The sequence below is a fragment of the Melanerpes formicivorus genome, unplaced genomic scaffold (assembly GCF_026170545.1).
Source record: "Melanerpes formicivorus ecotype bairdi unplaced genomic scaffold, bMelFor1.0.p_v2 SCAF_2, whole genome shotgun sequence".
Lineage (NCBI taxonomy): Eukaryota > Metazoa > Chordata > Aves > Piciformes > Picidae > Melanerpes > Melanerpes formicivorus.
The window spans coordinates 50,003,856-50,024,665 of NW_027142354.1; the positions used below are offsets into that span (position 1 = coordinate 50,003,856).

General features: G+C 43.6%; 2 protein-coding genes across 6 annotated transcripts in view; one reads left to right on the forward strand and one right to left on the reverse strand.

Annotated features, from left to right (window-relative positions):
* The window catches only part of PWWP2A (PWWP domain containing 2A), a 40,253-nt gene extending 23,286 nt beyond the window's left edge, over positions 1–16,967 (forward strand). Inside the window, exons 3-4 of one of the 4 annotated variants that reach the window (XM_068159687.1) lie at positions 16,050–16,126; positions 16,770–16,967. In XM_068159687.1, coding sequence (XP_068015788.1) covers positions 16,050–16,126; positions 16,770–16,778 — 86 coding nt within the window. In that variant the 3' untranslated portion in view covers positions 16,779–16,967. Of the gene's footprint in view, positions 1–5,017; positions 5,055–6,436; positions 9,182–16,049; positions 16,127–16,769 lie in introns of those variants that run through there. The other 3 variants (XM_068159666.1, XM_068159706.1, XM_068159658.1) reach the window with 3 other exon arrangements.
* Positions 16,968–19,185: 2,218 nt separating this feature from the next.
* The window catches only part of TTC1 (tetratricopeptide repeat domain 1), a 39,160-nt gene continuing 37,535 nt past the window's right edge, over positions 19,186–20,810 (reverse strand). For both annotated transcript variants that reach the window (XM_068159746.1, XM_068159755.1), the window contains exon 8: positions 19,186–20,392. In XM_068159746.1, the coding sequence (XP_068015847.1) occupies positions 20,259–20,392 (134 nt within the window). In that variant the 3' untranslated portion in view covers positions 19,186–20,258. The remainder of the gene's footprint in view (positions 20,393–20,810) is intronic.

Genomic DNA, 20,810 nt, shown 5'->3' on the forward strand with positions numbered 1-20,810 from the left:
AATTATGAGGTTACTCTTACTGTTTTCATGATGCTTATTGTACTTGGGCATCATGAAAGACATTGAGATATGTTTGTGAAAGCTCCTAAGTCACTCTGAATTCTTGAATTCTTTAAGCAAGATAAGAGAGTACTAAAAATAGCTCCTTCCTCTACCTTTGCTCCCAAAACCAGAAGACAGTAAGCCTGTTTTCTGCTAGGGAAAATAGCAAAACCAAACCAAACAATACCAAAAACAGGTTTTGGGGTTTTTTTCTCCTCTACCAGTTGATGTTAAAAATCCTAGCAGAAGGATTTGAGCACTGAAGAAGGGTTTTCTTTTGTTTGTTAGGGTGGTTTTTTTTGTGTGTATTCTTTTTCTTTCTTTCTTCTTGTTAGCAAAACTTCCTTATTTTTTTGGGGGGAAAAAAAAAATCTTTCCTGAAGATTTTTTCAGGTGTATCTCTTCTGATACAGTTGTATGGAGAAAAAAAGAAGTTGCATTTGGCCGGGTTTTAGAAATTCCTGGTGCTGTATTACATATTTCAGGGAACGAGTCATGTAAACTGAAGAACATGTTACTGCTTTTGGTTTTTCTTGTAGTTGAGGCCCTGTTGTTGAAGATTGTCTCGGTCTGTAGAGAAATGCAACAGTTCTGCTTGATTTTTAGTCATTCATGGTCTGGGCAAGAAGCCTATTTTAACTCTTCCTAACCAGCTTTAAATTCGATAAGCAGTTCAATGACATGTGCTGTTCTTCAGTTATGTAGCTTTGCATACAAAGTATTAGTCCCCTAAAGAACTGCATATATATTTTACTGCAACTATTTTGAGCTTTGGGCTCTCTAAGAGCTCTGTGTGTCTCCTTTATTGTATGTGATGTGGCATCCTGCTATTTTTACTTTCCTGCCCTTCTGGGCTGCCTTTTCTCCCTTCTGATGGCTGCCTGTTGTCTTTCTACTTTCCCTTTGAAGAGAAACCCAAGTACTTTCAAAGGCAGTGCTTCTCTTTGGACATCAGTGAACTGACAAGATCAGAGAAATGTTCACATTGGAAAAGTCAGACTGCAAAGGGCAGTGCTGACTCCCAGGAAGGCGGCTGTGTAAGTGCAGCTGAGTGAAGCAGATGTTCATGATGTCAACGCTGACAGGCCGTAAGCCACGGCAGTGCTTGTTCTAACCCACATGCTTACATTTGTTACTGCTGGTGATTTTTATGACTCCATAGTCTCCAGCAGTTGAATGAAACTGCTTCAGAGCAGTCCAGACTGCACATCACTGGGGAGCCATACTCTCAGAATTAGGCTTTGCTATCACTTGTCTACAGATTGCGGATTACACGGTGAAGAGAAGGAGTGCACTGTGGCAGCTTGCTGTGGTCAGGAGGGTCAGGGAATTTAATGACCGGGATATTGAGCCAAAGCAGGTGAGACTTGCAAGTTTAAAAGTGCAGGCTGTGAGGACTGAGGGACACTTCATCCTTTGTGGCAACTCCATTCTTTGTACCTTTTGTTCTCTGGGTGGCCAGTCACTGCTCCTCATGGTTCATACTAGGGAAACCTGCAGGGTTCCTCCACAACTCCTGAATAATAGAAGATAGGTGACTGCACATGTGTGGCTTTATTTTCCCATCACCGTGTCTGAGAGCCTAATCTTGTATACTCCTGCCTTAAACCTTTTCGATACAAAACACTGCTGTTGATACATATAAAATAGTGCAAAACCAGTTGTATTTTCACTGGGCAGATAAAACATCCCCTAATCGGTTTTCATACCTTATAGCAATCCAGCCCAAGGTTTTTTCTCACTGCTCCGAGTTACATTCACATGCAGCACTCTGAAGGCAGCATCACTGTGGCGGTACAAAGGCTCCCATACAAAATATTTCATATTCATTAATTTTGCCAATGTGCAGGTAACAAGTTTAGTATGTACTGGAATAGTGAGATTCTCCAAGTTGGAAACACTGCCTTGAAATGAAGAAACCTCTTATTTTTTGACTTGGATTTTCTTTTCCCCCTCTGGATTTTTGCCTGCAAATCATAACATACATGAAAGCAACTGATCCATTTGCACTTTCACCTTCTGTCATCTCAGTTTCCTTCCCTCCTATAATCAACAAAGATTGTAATGCCACTGGCAAGGCAGCTTTGAATTTCAGTTTTAAAAACCTGTGTGAGTGACCAAATGGGAACAGTTTTTATAGCAGCTGTAATAAAGAATGAGAAGCAAAACACAAAGAAACTCCAATGCACCTCACAACTGAGAGTCATCTGCTTCTCTATTAAGCAAATGTAATTATTATAATGAAGCAATTCTTGATAGCTGACCATAACAAGCACAGTGTACAGCAGTTTTATGTGAAGCCAAAAGAAGGTACAATCTCTTCTTTATGGTTTTGACCTGGAATGGAAAATTGGTGTCTCATCTAAATCACATCCTAAAAGGGGGAGGATAGCTGGTGATTTTGACATTTTAGAAAGCAAGACAAATCTAAGATGTGGAAGAAAGTATCAACTGGATTTGGCTCCCACTTGTGTTGCTGCAATGGGAAGCTGCCTTGCTGCCACACTTGCTGGCATTTCTCAGTACATTAAAACAATCTGGATTATCAGGGGCTGCATTGCATAATGGATGTAAAATGAACCATAAAATCATAGAATGCCAGGTTGGAAGGGACCTCAAGGGTCATCTGGTCCAAGCTTCTAGGTAATAATATAGAATAAATGAGATGGCCCAGCACCATGTCAAGCTGAATCTTAAAACTATCCAGTGTAGGAGAGCCCACTACTCCCTTTGGGAGGTTATTCCAGTGCTATCAATATTGAATAGGTAGTGCCCTAAGCTTGCCTTTTTTTTTTTTAACTCAAAATACAGAAGGGTCATAGTCACTATGAATTATTCTCCATTGCTTCAGTTTCCACTTGCTCCCAGTATTTACTTTGTCCGGCAAAATTCCATAGCATCACTCTGGCTTTGAGCAGTACAGTGTTTGCACAGGTGTTTGTGCTGGTAGATGTTTTGTTTTGCTCCCTGCTCGTTTGTTTACTGAGTGATGTGTAATGTCCCTTGAACTCTGCTAGTAAAGTCCAATTTAAGCTTGAAGAAAGCATCTGATTTTTTTTTTCCTGTGAGGATCCTTTTATGGTATGCTGTTGTCTGGAGAGCAAAAGTAGCGCACCCGGTAAGAATTCAGGCAGGCAAGGAGGTTAATGATTGTATTTTTTTTCAGACCCTCATCAATTCTGTTTTCCCATTAACTGGATTTTTTCCATCATAGGTCTCAACATTTTACAGCATTTTCTGTCAGTCTGATGAGTTCTGCTGCCCCCTTACAGTGTCTCAAAGACCACTGTGGATTCATACTGAAGGCACTGAAGTCTTCAGTGAAATTGGCAGGTCTGCTCTGGTTTAAGCCCTGCCTTAAGTGAAGGGTACACTATGCTGTCAACTAATCATATGCAGAGCAGGTTAGGACAGAGGTAATGAGCTACTTGTTATTTTATTTCCTTCCTTTTGAACACTCCAGCTGTTCTCTCTGACTCAACCTGATGTCAGGATTGGTACATCTTTTATGGAAAAGATCTACACTAAGTTTCACTTTAGGCTTGCTTCTTGAAGCTTGCATTACATGATCAGATTAAATAGCTTGTCAGGTATAACATAGAGGTAAAAAAATAATAGAAAATTAAAAATGAAGGATTTTTGTCTCCTAACCCAACAATCCTCAAACATTTTTTGCTATGTGGCTCTCATGTCTTAGTAGAATGTACCATGTGGGCAGTTCATCTTCCTGCTTTTGTTGATGTGTGAAAGTAAAATCAGGAAAGAATCTAGTAACAGTTTAGTATTTTTAAAGAAGGTTAGTACCTAAAACAAGGAAAAGAATGAGAAACACAAGTAGGAAGATCTCATGAGAAACCTGCAGATGTCATGTGGAACACAGTTAGGAAGGCACTCCTCTAGGAAAATAAGGTTGTTTTTTGGTTTGGTTTATTCCCCTCCCTTTTGAAAGTCCAGATTTGAGGGAGTGACACTTAACAAGCATGTCAAACTTTCAGTGTGTACCTAAGTTCATAAGGAAATTTAAAGTACATGCTGAAAGCCAGCAAATACTGAGCACTATTGGAAGTTCTAGCCCAAATACATACACAGTACTCAGCTCTGTCACAGATGTATGCATGTCTCGTAGGGGGATTTGGTATGGAGAGGAAATAGAGCGGTGAGGAGAACTTACAGTTGCTGTAAAGGGAGCTTGATTTGCATGAAGTCATGAACATTAGGAAGTTTGATCCAGTGTTATATTGTTGAATTAGATCTGGGATTAGGTATTTGATATCCATGGGTTTCAGGTTTTATAAATGTAGGTTTGCTGGTGGTGAAACAGAAGAATGGACTATAGCAAATAAGTGACGTTTCTGGAGTCACTACTAATGATGTGTAAATGTCAGTGGAGAGGTGAAGCTCCTGGTGCTCACTAAGGGCATTCTGGAATCTCTCAATGGTAAGAACTGAAGAGTAAAAGCTGCCAGAACTGGCTTGAGCAGGAGAATGAGTGCCTGTTTCTAAGGAACAGACTTTGCCAAGTATTGGTTCTGAAAATCACTGCAACTGCATCGATTGCTAAGTTGGTAGGCGGGGTGTGAAAAGTAAAACTGCCTGTCCTCAAAATAAGGGAACAGCCATATTAAAGTGAACTGGCCATTTCCTTAGAGCTGGTACCATCATATGCATGCTCAGGTAAAGGAACCAGATTCTTTCTTGTTAGTTTCTTTGGAGAGCGTGGAAGTTTGCTGGCTACTAATAGTGTCACTGAGGCTCTCCTTTGGAAATGTGGGTGTTGGGATGTAGTGGCTGAACTGGCATTCAGCTTTTTATGGGATTTGTGATATTTCTGAGTAGAGTCTGGGTCTCTGACATACTCTAAAAGCTTCTCATTGCAAGACCTTACAGACATGTGATGCTAACTTACTATTAATCTTGTTTTGGAGAATTTCTCATCGATCGTATGCTTTAATACCCAATATTGGTTGTTTTGCAGCCTGGAATACTGTGGTGTTTAGTTACCTGCACCAACAGTAAGTACTATTGAACACAGTGGAACTTTGTCCAGCCTTCTTCTCTTTGTAGAGGTTCTACAGGCTTACACTGTACATCTTGGAGTGGACCATAGCTAAAATAGGTTTAATTACATATCAGTTCTGAGTATCATACTCGAATGAGGACCTATTGGGTGTTGGGATGGGTGTCTGCTAACCTCCTGTCAGCAAATAGCAGCTCAGGACTGCTTTGTCTGAATCTGTTAAGTTTTGACTTTCCCAAAGTTTCATTCCTACTTCAATCTTACTGTATTGTATAGGATATAAAATGAATGAATTTTCTGTGGTTTATATTGTCCTGTTGTGGCACAGTGAACAACTGAGCTGTTGAGAAACTCCATAGTTATCCCCTTTGTCTTCCCTGCCTCCTGCTGTGGTAGGACCATTTCTACAAAATCCTCTCCTGTTTCTCTATTTTATTTTATTTTTAAAGATATTTTTTTCAGAAGAGTTGTCTGGTTAGAAATAACTTTAGGATGTTCCTGCCCCCATGCTCAGTCTCTTTTAAAATTCAGCTGTGTTATTCACAATGTTGTGGTCAGTACTGGAAAAGGGGCACGTACCTCTCAAATAGTCCTGGCAGTCAAAAGCTCAACAGGTTGGTGAAAGGGATCAACAAGACTGGCTTGGTTCTGTTGGAACCTTTTCTTTGTTCTCCTATGTGTTTTTTTCAGCAAAGGGGTTAGAGCAGATGATTTCCAGAGGTCTCCTCCAAGTCAGTTTGCTCTGGAACAATGTTTTCCTCACGCTGCACAAAAGGCAGGCCAATGTGGACTGCGCTGATTCTTCACTGCCCTAGATGGTTACAGACTGGTGGCAGTCTCATGCAGTAGTTATTACTTGGATTGCCTCTATCTGCTTTAGCATCATTTTATTCCAGTTCTGTGGAACCAATAGGAAAACATGGAGCAATAATGGAAAAGAAACACAATTAGCAGGTTTATGATATTTTAGAGCCCCCATGTACACCCAGGTCTTGCATTTGGAATGGCATCAGTGTCAGGTTTAGCTTTGTATTGTGGACTGCAGATAGTTGTACAGACTTTGCATATTAATTGCCATCCTTTATTAGTTGTCTTTAAAAGTCTTTAACAATTGAAATTCTCTCTGGATGCTGAAATGGGGCGAGACATAACCTAGACTGGTACAGTAGCTCCTCTTAAACCTCCAGAACTGAGGAGTTTGCTCACTTGTGTATATCTTGTGATAAGTAATCTTGCCTTTTTTTCCCCCCCTTCTGCACACAATGCCCAAAGCAGGTGATCTGGTAACTTTTCTGGCCACCTCAGATTTTGCTTGCTTGCTTTTGCACTATTTCCTGGAAGGCATTTAACCATTCTCCCTTTCTCTCCCCTTTTCAGCTCAGAGACACTAGTCCACCGCTGTTTTTATGGAACCTCACTACACTGCCACGAAGAGCACCAGCTCATCAGGACTGAAAGAAATCTGAGACTGAATTGTCCTAATTTTTTTTTTCCTCTGAAATCTTCACCGAGTAGTAAAACATTTCTTTTTGGTTTTTGGCAGGGGAGAGGGGGTGAAAACGTTGGAGCTCCCTCTCGCACCCTCCGTAGGGGCACCTGTACCTAATGTACATTTTTCTTTGCAATTTAAAGAGAGGTTAGGAAATATTTTATAGAACTTTTTTGCAATAAATGACGCATGAAATTACTAAAGACTCTACAACACTCACATGCAAGGAACCACTTGAATTATTGGTATGAAGAATCACTGCAAATAACTGGGGTTTGGTTTTTTTTTGGTAATGTGACAGTCAACGTTTGTATGTTTTGATAGGTGCCAGTGACGGAGCCAATTGCCTGGGAAGCTGACTGTAACTTTGGAACTTTTCTTTTTAATTCTTAACTTTAGCATTGCAGTTTTCCATTCTATGAGGCTTAGTTAGTATTTAGTGCAGGTGTTAGCAGAGCTGTGATCTGTGATCAAAAGCATGTCCAGAAACAATTGTATTGTAAAATATGAACAGTCCTGCTAAACGAGACCAATATTTCCCATAGAGGTGATGGAAAGGACAGTGACCACAAACTTCACATATCTCTGTATTATGGGAAAGCTCCTTCTGTGTGAATATGGTTGCATTTTTATTTGTGCTATTGTAACACTTAGGGAATTGAGGATTGTGGAGTGATGCTAAGAAGGGTTACAGTGCAGAGAGCAGTGTTTTGCTTATACTACCATAACAAGATGGGAATCACGGATGGAGAGTGATTAAATGGAATGGCATTTCTATTTCAAATCATGGGTTTATTTTTTCCTTTTGGCATAAATATGTTTCAGATAGGTAACTAGTAGAGCAAAGGTTTTATTAGTGTTTCTGATGGTTGTTGATCTGAGTTGCATTGACTTCTTTGAATAGCTGTAAATCAAAAAAAAAGAAGAAGAAGAAGAAGAAGAAACCCAGTGGGTTTTATCCATTTTTATTCCCCTCCCCCAAAGGTGTTTGGTTAAGACTTAACTTCAGTGGAGCTTGTGAATGCTGGACACGCTACTGAAATATGGAGTTATTAAATATTAATTTATTTGTCACTAATTATTTGCCATTGTGTGCACACTTTCTCAGCCGTATCATTTCTGACGAGGTTCTTAGCAGGGGATTTATTGTATAACCTGGGGAGAAGAAAATAGTTGTTTTGAAGAAATGAAAACGTGCACATGATCTACTAAAAGGCAAATTTTTTTTGTTTCTGTAGAAGTGAAAAGGTTTGTGGTAAGCTCTTTTCCTCCTTACTAACATCCTGATGCGATTGGAGAAAGCAGAGTGTCTTGATCTAGGTCCTTTCAAAACAGAGCCACCTTCTTGAGAGGCATCTGTATCAGCACAAAGGCAGTTCCACAGCCTTTGTCTCTGGAGCCTGAATCAATCACTTCAAATCTGAAGTCAGGACAACTCTATGGTTTGGCTTTGATATTGGCAAACAGGTTTATCCTTGTTGAATGATCGGAGAGGGGGAAAGTGAGAGGCTGTGACAGGCATCCAGGCCCAGGAAAGGAGTATCAGTGATACAGACGTGCTGAGGCAGTTTATGCCTCGTGCTGAGGCAGTTTCCTTTTCCTCCAGGATAAATTCTTTCTTTATAAAGCTAGAAATTTCATGCTTACTCCCTTCTTCTTAAAGGCTAGCTGCCTAATGCTGTGCAGAGCGGTACCACTTTTCACAATAAACTGCAAACATTTATTTTTTTAAATTTGAGAATAATATTTGTTCTGCAGTGCTTTACCTTTTCACCAGTTGAAGAGGATCACCAGCAGTCTGGCCCTGTAATGTGGTCTGAGATTTGACTACAACTTAGAAACATTAAGACATGCAATTCGAGGGCCTGGGAAGTGATTTGCTGTTGTGTATGCGCTAGCCTTTCGCCTCTGGAGACCAAACCCCAGCTGTATTGACAACCAACAAGGATCTTGGCCTAATAAATTACAGTTTTATCCCCACACACAAAAAGAGCCCCAACACAAAAACAAAAAGGAAGCCACCGAACGACACGGCACAAACCAGTTTCTGCTCAGGAAAAAGGCCCGGGTCTGTAATAGCAGGGTTATTGCACATTGGATTGAAAACTGATTGATGTTGTAAGTAGAAGCCAGTAGTGCCTGCCTGTGTGACACCTGACTCTGAACCAGTGCTCTTATTTCCTCATCTTCACGAGCACTTGTGCACAGCAGCTGAAATAGGGAAAAAATATGCTGAAGGGAGATGCAGGTCTCTCCATGGGAGAATATGGGTATATAAGCAAATAGCATAAAGATAGACAAGGTAGCTAATTGTATTTGCCTTTGTTTTCACAGAAAGTATTGCAGCCATTTTGTTTGAAACCAGATTTTCATTTTGAAATGAAATTGTCAGGGATATTCTAATGATAGAGAATTACAGTAATGTATTGCTTTTCACTTCTTTGCTTTAGTTGCTTAATATTTAAGCTTTGCTCCGTGCTACCTTCTTGTCTGTATATTGAATGGTCACTATGCCTCTTTCATTTTGTAGACTTGAATGAGGAAAATATACTTCACCCTTTAAGGTTTGCTGAGAAGTAAATGATAAAGAATGTTGTGTAACATTTATTCAAATAAAGCCTTGATTTTTTTCAGTGCTCTTTTAAAGGGAAATAATCACAGAATGTTAGGGGTTGGAAGGGACCTTCAAAGATTATCTAGTCTAACCCCCCCAGCCAGAGTGGGTCACAGGCAACCATATCCAGGCAGGTTTTCAATGTCTCCAGAGAAGGAGACTTCACAACTTCTCTGCACAGCCTGTTCCAGTGTTTTGTCACCCTTACAGTGAAAGAGTTTTTCCTTATGTTCACATGGCTTCTATCCTTCAGCTTGCACTCATTACCCCTTGTCCTGTCACTGGACTGAGCTGAGCCTGGCTCTGTCCTCCTGACACTCACCCTTCACATGAATGAGGTCACCCCTCAGTCTCCTCCAAGCTAAAGAGCCTCAGCTCCCTCAGCTTTTCCTCACAAGAGAGATGTTCCACTTCCTTAAACATCTTTGTGGGTCTGCACTGGACTCTTTCAAGCAGTTCCCTGTCCTTGAACTGAACGGCCCAGAAATGAACACAATAATCCGGATGTAGCCCCACCAGGGCAGAGTAGAAGAGGAGGAGAACCTCTCTTGACCTACTAGCCACACCCCTCCTAATACACCCCAGGATGTCATTGGCCTTCTTGGCCACAAGAGCACATTGCTGGCTCATGGTCATCCTTCTATTCACCAGGACCCCCACATCCCTTTCCCCTATGCTGCTCTCCAACAGGTCAGTCCACAGCCTATACTGGTCCGTGGGGCTGTTCTTCCCCAGATGCAGGACTCTGCCCTTGCCCTTGTTGAACTGAATTAAATTTCTCCCTGCCCAGCTCGCCAGCCTGGCTAGGTCCTGCTGAATGGCAGCACAGCCTTCATGTGTGTCAGACACTCCTCCAGTCTGGTGTCATCAGCAAACTTGCTGACTGAGATCAAGATACACCACATCCAGTGCTCTGCCATCATCTATCCACCTGGTTATGTCCTCATCAAAAGCTGTGAGGTTGGTTAAACATGACTTCCTGATAAGACCGTGTTGAGAATAAGTTACTCCATCATCTTTCCAGGGATGGAGGTGAAACTGACCCGTCTATGGTTACCCAGGTCCTCCTTGCCCTTTTTGAAGACTGGGGTGACATTTGCTTTCCTCCAGTCCTCAGGTACCTCTCCTGTTCCCCACAACTTACCTAAGATGATGGAGAGCGGCCTAGCAATGACTTCCACCAGCTCGCTCTGTACCCACGGATGCGTCCCATCAGGAGCCATGGATTTATGGATGCCTGGGTTGCTTAATTGATCCCTAACCCAGCCCTCATCAACCAAGGCAAGCTCCTCCTTTATCCTGACTTGCTCTGGGGCCTCAGTCCCCCGCTGAGCACTGGCTGTTTTTTACTGCAGCACAAACAGTCTCAGACAAGCCTGGCCATTGCAGGTAAGTGTAATTGGGTATTTCTCCATCTAGGGAAGAAATGCCTTGCACTGAGCTGCTTTATCTTGCCATGGAGGGGCAGCAAGTTGTGCTGTGGCAGCTGACTCCCATTCTGGAGCTCTCCATCGCCAACACTGCTGTCAGATGAGGGCCAATTGGCAAATGCTTCAAATGGCAGGATCTGCAGAGTTGCCCTCGCCCATTAAACACAAGACAGCATTTACTGAGAGGGTTTTTTTTCCACTTGAATTTTTGTTGCTGTAAAGATTTCCTAATTTTAGCAAGTAAGGTGTTTTGGTGCAGTGACCTCGTGTTGATAGCCAGAAGCCTTTCCTAAAAATCAAATTAACTTCTGGAGTGGTCGTGTGTATGTACATTGTCTGTAGCAACTGTTGTTTTGGCCCTGGGCCTCCGGGATGCTTTTGAAACCAGTTGGTGCCTCCTGTAACTGCGAGCAAACGTCCACATCTGTCTGTTGCTTGGAGCTGAGCTCCAACATATGTGTTGTTCTTTTCCTTCCCAGGGTTGTTTCTTATTCTGCCCGCATTGCAGGAACTCCCACCCTCTTTCTCTCGTTATTCGTTCGTTCTTGCGGCAGTTCCTCTTGAATTGGTTATCCTCATTAGCCCGTGGTGGAGAGGGGAAGTCCTGCTGAAATGTAATTGCTCACTAATGGCTTTTCCTTTGTGACATTGTGTTGGTAGCGTCGCGCTGTGGGAGTCTGCTGGATTTGCTTCGTGACTGTGAAGCCCACGAGAGAGGTTAGCCAGACAGATTTCAGAGTTCTGCAATTACTCTATTGATTAATCTTCACTCCAGTAGTTCGGTGACAAAAGTATAAAAGTAACTCAACCTTCAGCGATGAAGCCAGTCCTACACAATGCCACTCAGTAATAGTGTTTACTGCTGCCCTGAAGCATCAAAAGGGTGATACTTAATGAGGGCAAAAGTGCACAGAGCAGCTGCTCGGTGCAGCTCCTGGCGCAGGAGGCTTTTGTGATAGCTTGGCAGCTAAAACGTGAGGGATGGGTACAGAGAAATATGATTTCTTTTAGGATGAGACCAATGGGCAGATTTCTTCAGGAAACTGAGTGGGTCAGAAACAGATGAAGCAGTAAATTCAGGCACTGCCACACACTCATTATTGAAGCATTATGTGGTGAGGAGTGCAGTGTGAGCACGTAAGCAGTCACCTGCCTGAAGCCTCATCTGCAGCTGAGGAAATCACACAAGGAGTACTCTCACATCACCTTTGTGCCCCCCAGGCCAGTCTCCCTGACTGACAGTATTTTGCAAGGCCGCCAAGAGTGTCAGGAGCTGCTGGGATTTGCATGGTGATCTCCAGTGCTTTAGCGTGTTCTGGAGAGTTAGGAATGTCACCGGGCTGGAGCAGATCTCTGAGGCGTGAGGCATGGGTCTGCATTGTGGGAGCCCCCCTAGCACAGCAGAGAACCTGAGCTGTTGTGCAAAGCAGCTCATCTCTCTGTTCAGCCAAAGGTAAAGCAAGGCTCCAACTGCCAAATGCTAATGAGTGTGCAGAGAGCCTGTCAGCAGCACCACACAGCAGTACAGCAGGTCTCTAAGCAACTGCCAGGGCAGAAACAAGCCAACGTGCATGTGGCCTTGCTATCAACTGCTACTCACTGTCGTCATTTTTTTGCTCTTGCTCACTTGTCCTTGCTCAGGTCTTTGTGGGTGGATTCATCCTTCTCCTTCATGCCAGAAGGGCGACTGGAGTGAGGGCTTTCCAGAGGCTCTGCGCAGCGAGCTTCAGCGTGTTCTGGGTGGCAGTAGGAACAGGATCACGTTGTTTGCTGGTTCATGCAGTGCTGGCAGCTGGTTTTTATTTGCATTCTGTAGCCTGTTTTCATGATTCTGCTCCTGCTTTTCCCCTGAGTGTTTCTGTGGTCTTTGTTTTCACTCCCTTGCCGTGGATGCTCCGCGCTGGGTAGGCAGAACACCCCTGTGGATGTGTTTGAGATGTTCTGAGTTTGGGGTAAATATTCAAAGCCTTGGAGGGATAGTTCTATTTTTGAATGGAAGATTTTTCAGCTGAGAGCTCCACATCTTAAGAGCTAAGGGGTTGGAATTTCCAAGTGTAGTTGTCTTGATCATTAAATATTAAACTAAGGCTGTGCCTGCTGAAGGGCTCATTCAAACACTGAAGCACTGTGAGCTATCAGATCAAGGGGCTGGGGGCTCCACAGTGTAAAAGGATGGATACTGGACCATGCTAAGTATAAGATCCCAGAAATAGCAATGCTGCACAGATGGATGTGGAAAATCCTCTCATGGTTCACTCCGTTTGCTCTGTTTGCCTTAAGTGAGACAACACTGCAAATGAGCTGTGAGAACAGGGGCTGAGGTAGCTGTACATCATACACTTTTCATCAGCACTGCAAAATCATACCAGAAGCCACATCTTGGCTTAGAATACTTGCTGCTGGCTGCAAGCATCATGACCTCAGCTGTATTTGAGCTTGGAGCAGGGACACACAAATACATTTGGACAGAGAAAGAAATGTGGCTTCGAGGGCAGGTCACGGGCTGTAGCCATTGGTAGTAAATTTGTCAGCTTCCAGCCTTCTCCTTTTCCAGGATTTTCAAATACTGCAATTCCTCCTTCATGAGGTAGAAAAGTGCACCAAGATGGACCACCAAAGCCAGATAAGCTAATGGAAATGTGTCTTTCTTTGCTGAGATAAAGATGCACTTGTGAGAAGCTGTGCTCAAATGCAATTAGGCAAGCAGAGCCCAGAGCCCTGCTGCCTCTCCAAGGGCCTGTTTTCTCACTTGGCACTCACCAGCACTACTCCAGGAATACATTTAGGATGCTATTGCCGCAGCCAGGCAGAAAGCTACTGCCTAGACTAGAAAATACCACTTACCCCTCTCTTCCTGACATCTCACTTCACTGATGTGTCATTCTCTGAGAGGGTGCTGCCCAGGAGCACCTCCCACACCGCTGCACTCAGGTCTGGGCCACAGCCAGGCTGCACTGCACATGCCAGAGTTAGAAAGGGATCAGAGAAAGGTGCTTGTGCCTAATGCCTCAGCACCTGAAGTCTCAGTTTCTGTGGCTGGTGGAGGTCATGTTCTTGGTCAGCAGCCATGGAGGGACTTGCACGTTTGCAGCCAGAGACCAGTGCCCACACAGTCATTGCAGGGAGCTGTGGTACCTGGAGCCAGGACCAGAGTATTAGTCTCAGCTGGCATAGGAAAGGCAAACCTGTATCTGCTGCATCCACCTCAGGAGCTCTGGCTTTGTAAATCACCTTCTCAAGAACTGGTGGATGAGAAAGAGGCAGGTATGAGTATCCAGGCTGGAGTCGCAGCTGCAGATGGTGAAGCTTCTAGCTGGGGGGGATTACCACTGAATGTGCAGGACCAGAAAAAATGCAGTTAGTATTTTTCCCTTGTTTTAGGACCTTTAATCCATAAAGGACTTTGCTTTATTAGGGTAGGCTGTAATGACCCTGGCTTAGTGCCACAGTAGCCAAGAGCCTGACAATTGGCTGTGTCTGGGCAGACAAGCAGGCTGACCAGAGCCTCTGCTGATAAACACTCCCCAGCAATTACATCCTTTTGAGCAGGAGGCTGCACAGGCTTGAAAAAAATTAAGTTGCTGAACAAGAAAATGCTGGGATTCTTCCAAAGAGGGAAAGCTTGTGAATGAGCAATGTATTAATGCTGCACATTAAATGTGCCCCTACACATCTTCACCTACTGTTAAAAAGAGGTGGCACTTTGATATAATTGGTTCTTGGCTGCAGCAGCCGGCAACAGAGCTCGGCTGTTGAAATAATCCCTTGAGAATAACACAGCTAATTAAAGCCTAGGAACTGGTGACCAGCAGTTTCTTCTTTCTCTCCAGCTATGTCTGTGCTAATCAGGGGTAGGTAGATCTCAAGGAAGTTTTGTGCTGAACTGCGCTAATCGGGGAAGGGAAGATGCAGCTTCAAAGGTTGGAGCCTAAATATCCCAACACAATGAGGTGAGAGAGATTTCAGATCCTCGCTGAATAGCTGTGCTTAGGGTATAGCATATGTCAGTCCCCCCAGCTTTCTCAGGGGATGAGTGAGTGTTTGCTTTCTCAGCAACCCACCTAGGAGCTTTGTGCAACATCAATTTTGGAAGCCCTGCTGGTCGGCCACTGCAGTGTGGTGCTGCAGATCAGAAATGTAAGCTGCAGCTACAAGGCTGGGTGGGATACAGAGACCCAGCAAGGGTCTGCTGCTGGGCATAACCACAGGAAGGAGAATAAATTGAATTGCTGAGCAATTGAAAAAAACCCAAAAAACCAAAACCAAGCAACAAATGCACATGGAAAGACAAAACAGGTAGCTCTATAAACTTGATGTAAGAGAATACAGTCTTGATAGGGAAAGCTTGAAAAAAAGCATGACTAACAAAGGTAAGGATGATAGGAGAGAAACTGTAATGTATTAGGAACAAAAGCAGTGGTGAAAATGCAGTGGCAGCCTGTTGCTGACCATTGAAGTGCTGCTGTTTGGTACTTCTCAGTTTAAAGCAAATGGGATGATGTATTTGCCATTCTGTTAGCAACCAGGCAGGGCTGAAAATAAATCCAGGTATTTAGCTTAAAACAGCCAGCTGGTTCACCCACTTTGCCTTTAATGTCTGGTCAGTGGAGCAACAGTGGGGAAGGATGGCAACCATGCAATTAAAATCCATCAAAAATAGGCTTTGTCACTCAACCAGGCTTAGTAAGTCTAATTATAAAGCCATCATGTGGCATGGCACTCTGCAGTCAATGCAACATTTACAGAGAACCATCTACAATATAAAGTAAGTGTTGCACATGTGGGTTAAGATGGTCTCCTAGACAGATGACAGATCTCAAACACTTCCCCACTGTCCTTCAAACAGGGATGTTTCCTGTGACATTCTGCTCAAATCACTGCTGACAGTCTGCTCAAATCACTGCTAGAACTCATACCACTTGACACTTTCATCAGTGACTGAGAAGCAAATCTGAAGTCACTCCTGAAGATGCTGGCAATCAATAGCCTGGTGAGGAAACACACAGAAATTGATCTATTGCTCAGTTAGCCAGGCCTGCCAAACAAAACGTGACTTCTTCTTTTAGCTGCATTATCACGAGGAAGAAAATGTCCACAGCTGCAAGAAAGGGGAGTGTGTATCTCAGCTACCTCAGAAAAGGCTGAGGAGAGGTCTACAACTTAGCTCTTCTGTTGCCAGAAGGTTAAGACCACCTTTGAGAGTAGAAGAAGAATGTCATTCCTTCTGCATACAGCAGCAGGGTGACAAATCTCAGTGTTGGTTCTAATGTCCTTCCTAAACATCAAAAAAGGGAAGGTTTGAAACACAATCACTATGGAGATCAGAAGTTCTTTGTAGGGAGAGACTTGCAGCAGCCCTTTCTGTTCAGCTCATGGAGAAGACCAACAGGCCCCTTTATTACTGTGGACATGCTCAGGGAGAAGAGGCCAGGTACTAAAAGGTTTTTAATTTCACAGGCAGAGTAAGAAGGAACAAAGGCTGGGAGCTGAGGACAGACAACTGGAAGTGGACAAAAGGCACATGGTTGTTAATGGTGAGTAACTACTGGAGCAAATTAGCAAGGAACTTGGTGTAAGAGCACTTACTTAAAAGACTATGGTTTGTGTAGTAATTTTTTCCTATTAGAGGTTGTAAGCTCAACACATGTGACTTAAACCACCCTGGCACTGCAGTGGAATTGTGGCCAGTTACACCAGGAGGAAGTACTTAGCTAGGATGACTAACTTCAAAAGCCTTCACAAATGTCCCTTGAAAGGCAAAACAAATGCAGTTTGCTCAGAATTTGCACAATGCAAAGGGACCTCTTTCAGGCCATTAAATGGCATTTTACCTGGAGGAGAAGCTGCTGAAGAACTTGCTGCCATCTGAAATGGCAGGTGACATTTCAGAGGTCTGTAGTTTAGCTGGAGTGCCGCTGTGAGTAGGTGTGGCTTAGAGTTTTGAATCCTCAGCAATGGCATGCCCCATTTCCAGTGACACTGACCCACCTCTTTCACACAATGCAATTAAATTACAAACACAGGGATGGAAAGCCAATCAGCTGCAACCTTTCAGCATCATTTGTTCTTCCCTTCAGTTTTAAACTAGGCATTTTGGCTAGGCTAGGCTGCACACTTCATGCTGTCTTTGTGCAACAGGTTTAATTCCCAAAGTTTTGTTATGCTTTTATTTTCCAGAGTAAGTGAAGCAGCCTCCATCCAAGAAGGCACATTTGCAGCCCTCCAGCCCTTGTAAGATGTGAAGCAGGGACAGAATGGAAGGAAGCATATCTGTCATTGAAGTAATTTGTAAGGCAAGCAGCAGGTTGCCAAAAGCCTCTGCTTATAACTGCACAACAGTCATACACTGGTCAATAATAGATACACACAGTGTGTGTAAAGAGAGCAATCAATTGGTCATAACAACAATATAAAATTTAAAGGATCCATTGCAGCTTCAAAGTGGTTCCATTGATGTATGGTTTAAGGGTGTGTGCAGATGTTGCAGTCAAGTGAAACCCAGGGCACAGACCTAAGCTGCTTCACAGTCAGCGACCAAGCTTATCAGCTTCTTCCAAGCTCTGCCTCTGCCCAGGGCTTCTCTGAAGCGGCTTGGACGCCTTTGATCCAAAGTGTTCCAGGTTTCAGGAAAGATTATTTGCATTTCTAGTAGTCCCAGCCTAGTAATGCTTCCCTGAATCTGAGGAGCTTGGCTCAGGAAGGAGAGTGGTTTCACAGCTAATTATCCTAGCTGGACCTGCACCTCGTGGGTGAGTACCCTTTCCTCCCAGCACATTCCCACTTTGCCTGCATAAGCTCAGCCCCCTACTGGAAGTCTGACACACCCAGCCTGTGGCTGGCAAACCCCTCCCCAGCAGCACCATGGCTGCGGAGGAGCAAAATCCTTCTTCCTTTAGAACCTTCCTCCCAGGCACCTCACAAACTTTATTAATAAAGGAAATTCAGCCCTGCACATGAGAAACTTTACTCCAGCAAAAGCAGGGCCCAGTTACAGTTTCAGCACATGGAAATCCTGGAGGCTGTTTGCTCGCTCTTACTTCAGTGACATTTTAATTATGCAGAAGATGTTACAGGCTGCACAGGCCTCCTTGTGAATTAGGGCTTCTCGCTTCTTTTGACCATGACATTTTAATTCCCACACATTTAATACACACTCACTGCAGATTTGAGATCGTTTACAAATAGGTCACCACAAAGTCAAAACTGAAAACGCAGCAAGAGAGAGAGTTAACCAACAATGAAACCCCCTCCACAGCTGCAGAGACAAAAATGAAGCACAAGCACCAAGAATGCTTGAGAGACTCTTCCTTTCAGGCATGTTAGTGGAGGCATGGAGCTCTAGAATTTCACTCCTTAAGTACACACAGGGATGCTTCCTGAGATAAATTCAAGATGACAACCAATGACCTACAGCTAGCCACCACTAATTATTTAATTGAATCATCTATTGAAATCTGCATGGAGACAACTGAAAAATCTGCCTCCAATACAAACATTTCAGCATCAATAGAAACCCCAGCAAATACTAATTACAAAAGACACCTTCTCCAAAAGGTCTAATCAACTATTTCAACAGCACTTAATATATACACACACACACATAGATATATCTATATATATATACATAGATATATATGTGTGTGTGTATATATATATATACATATACACACACACATCAAAGTCTTCAAGCTCCAGAGTACTATGAAGGTCATTAGCAATCAACTTTAACATCACTGATTTGTTTGCCATTAGGCAGCTCTGTAATATGAGCACATTTCAGTCAAGCAAATGTAATTTTATGGTACCATTACAGATATCTCTATATATACAGATATATATACCTTTAAATCTCTCTCTCTATATATATACACACCTTGAGTCCTGTGTCCAGTTCTGGGCCCCTCAGTTTAGGAAGGATGTTGACTTGCTGGAACGTGTCCTGGGGAGGGGTTTGGAGCACAAGCCCTGTGAGGAGAGGATGAGGGAGCTGGGGTTGCTTAGCCTGAAGAAGAAGAGGCTCAGGGGAGACCTTACTGCTCTCTGCAACTACCTGAAGGGAGGTTGTAGCCAGGTGGGGGTTTGTCTCTTCTCCCAGGCAACCAGCACCAGAACAAGAGGACAGAGTCTCAAGCTGCACCAGGGGAGGTTTAAGCTGGATGTTAGGAAGAAATTCTTCATAGAGTGATTGGCCATTGGAATGGGCTGCCTGGGGAGGTGGTGGAGTTGCCATCACTGGAGGTGTTTTCTTTAAGAAGAGACTGGATGGGGTGCTTGGTGCTATGTTTAGCTGATTAGATGGTGTTGGATGATAGGTTGGACATGATGATCTCGAAGGTCTCTTCCAACCTGGTTAATTCTATTCTATTCTATAGGCACAAAGTTTCCTTGTTGCCTTCAGAAAAAATGCAAAATAAAGTGTGGTGTAAGGGTGGCCTGAGGTGAATGTACTGGCATGGATATAAGCAAGGGAGAGAAAAATAATCAAACACATCAAGTTAGTGTCTGCCAAGTGTACTATCTGTGGGTGGCTGTAAGCATTTTATACAACAGTACCACCATGGGAAGGAGACAAATAAGGCAAGAACGTCACAAACCAACAGAAATACCAAGCCTTTATTACAAAGAGAAATTACTCCACAGAAGACACTGGCTTGCTTCCATGCATGCTGTCAGTCCTATCCACCTGCTGAGCATGGAGAAGTGCTTCTGCTAGATTCATTAATTCCCCAAGACACCATTAGGCTTTGTTCTTTGCGTGCTGGCTTTGGCTGCAGTAGAGTTAATTTTCTTCGCTGTAGCTGGTATGGGGCAATGTTTTGGATTTGTGCTCAAAGCAGCCTTGATAACACAGAGATGTTTTAGTTATGTCTGAGCAGTGCTTACACAGGACTGAGACCTTTTCTACTCCTCACACAACTCCACCACAAAAAAGGGGAGGGAACAGAGTCAGGACCGCTGACCCCAACTGACCAAAGGACTATTCCATACCATATGACATCACACACAGCATAGAAAGCTGGGGGAGGAAGGAAGGGGGCAGAGACGTGCAGAGTGATGGAATTTGTCTCCCCCCCTAACATGTGATGATGCTCTGCTTTCCCAGGCATGGCTGAACACCTGCCTGGGCAAAGTGGTGAATGAATTCCTTGTATTGCTTTGCTTGTGGGTGCAGCTTTTGCTGAGCTGTCTTTATTTGAACCAAGGAGTTTACTCACTTCTACCCTCCTGATTCTCTCCTCCATCCCACTAAAGGGGTGTGGGAAAGCAGTTGTGTGGGGCTTGGTTGGTGGCTGCAGTTAACCCACCCTGCTTGGTTGCAGCTGCATCAGCATTTTGATTCAACTGCCTTGCTTGTTAGAATTTCCTTGTCAGCACTGACTGGGCCAAAAGAATGGCCCAGACTCTTGGATAAGCCAAACACTGCAAGAGAAGAAATGAAAATAAACCAAAGTAAAAATGACACACTGGGCACAGGTACCACTAGGAGAAGTCAAATGACTTGCTTTACATCCACACTGTAAATAATTTCACAAGCAGGAAAATGAATATGCTTGGGTCTTATCTTCACTTGGGGAGCGTGAAGAATGTTGGCTGAATCCTTTTATTGGTACGTGCAAGCACACGGTCATGAAACCTGAAGGCCAGCAGAGCTAGACTGAATTAATATTATCTATTGTTGTTTGGATTTTGAACAAAATTGATTGAGTATGAACCAGTTGATGAATCCTGTTTTATCTGGAAATTTTCTGTTGACAGGCCAAAGGGGCGGAGAACCAAATTCCCAAGATCCTTCAGTTTGCCTACAAGGAAAAGGAGAGACAACACATTAAGTACAGAGAAAGCTCCCACTGCATTATGCCCAACTACACAGTGCAGCTCTACTAATTCATTTATAGAATAGAATAGAATAGACCAGGTTGGAAGAGACCTTCAAGATCATCACGTTCAACCTATCAACCAACACCACCTAATCAACTAACTCATGCAACCAAGCACCCTGTCAAGTCTCCTCCTGAACACCTCCAGTGATAGCGACTCCACCACCTCCCCAGGCAGCCCATTCCAATGGGCAATCACTCTCTCTGTATAGAACTTCTTCCTAACATCCAACCTGAACCTCCCCTGGCGCAGCCTGAGACTGTGTCCTCTTGTTCTGGTGCTGGCTGCCTGGGAGAAGAGACCAACCTCTGCCTGTCTACAACCCCCCTTCAGGTAGTT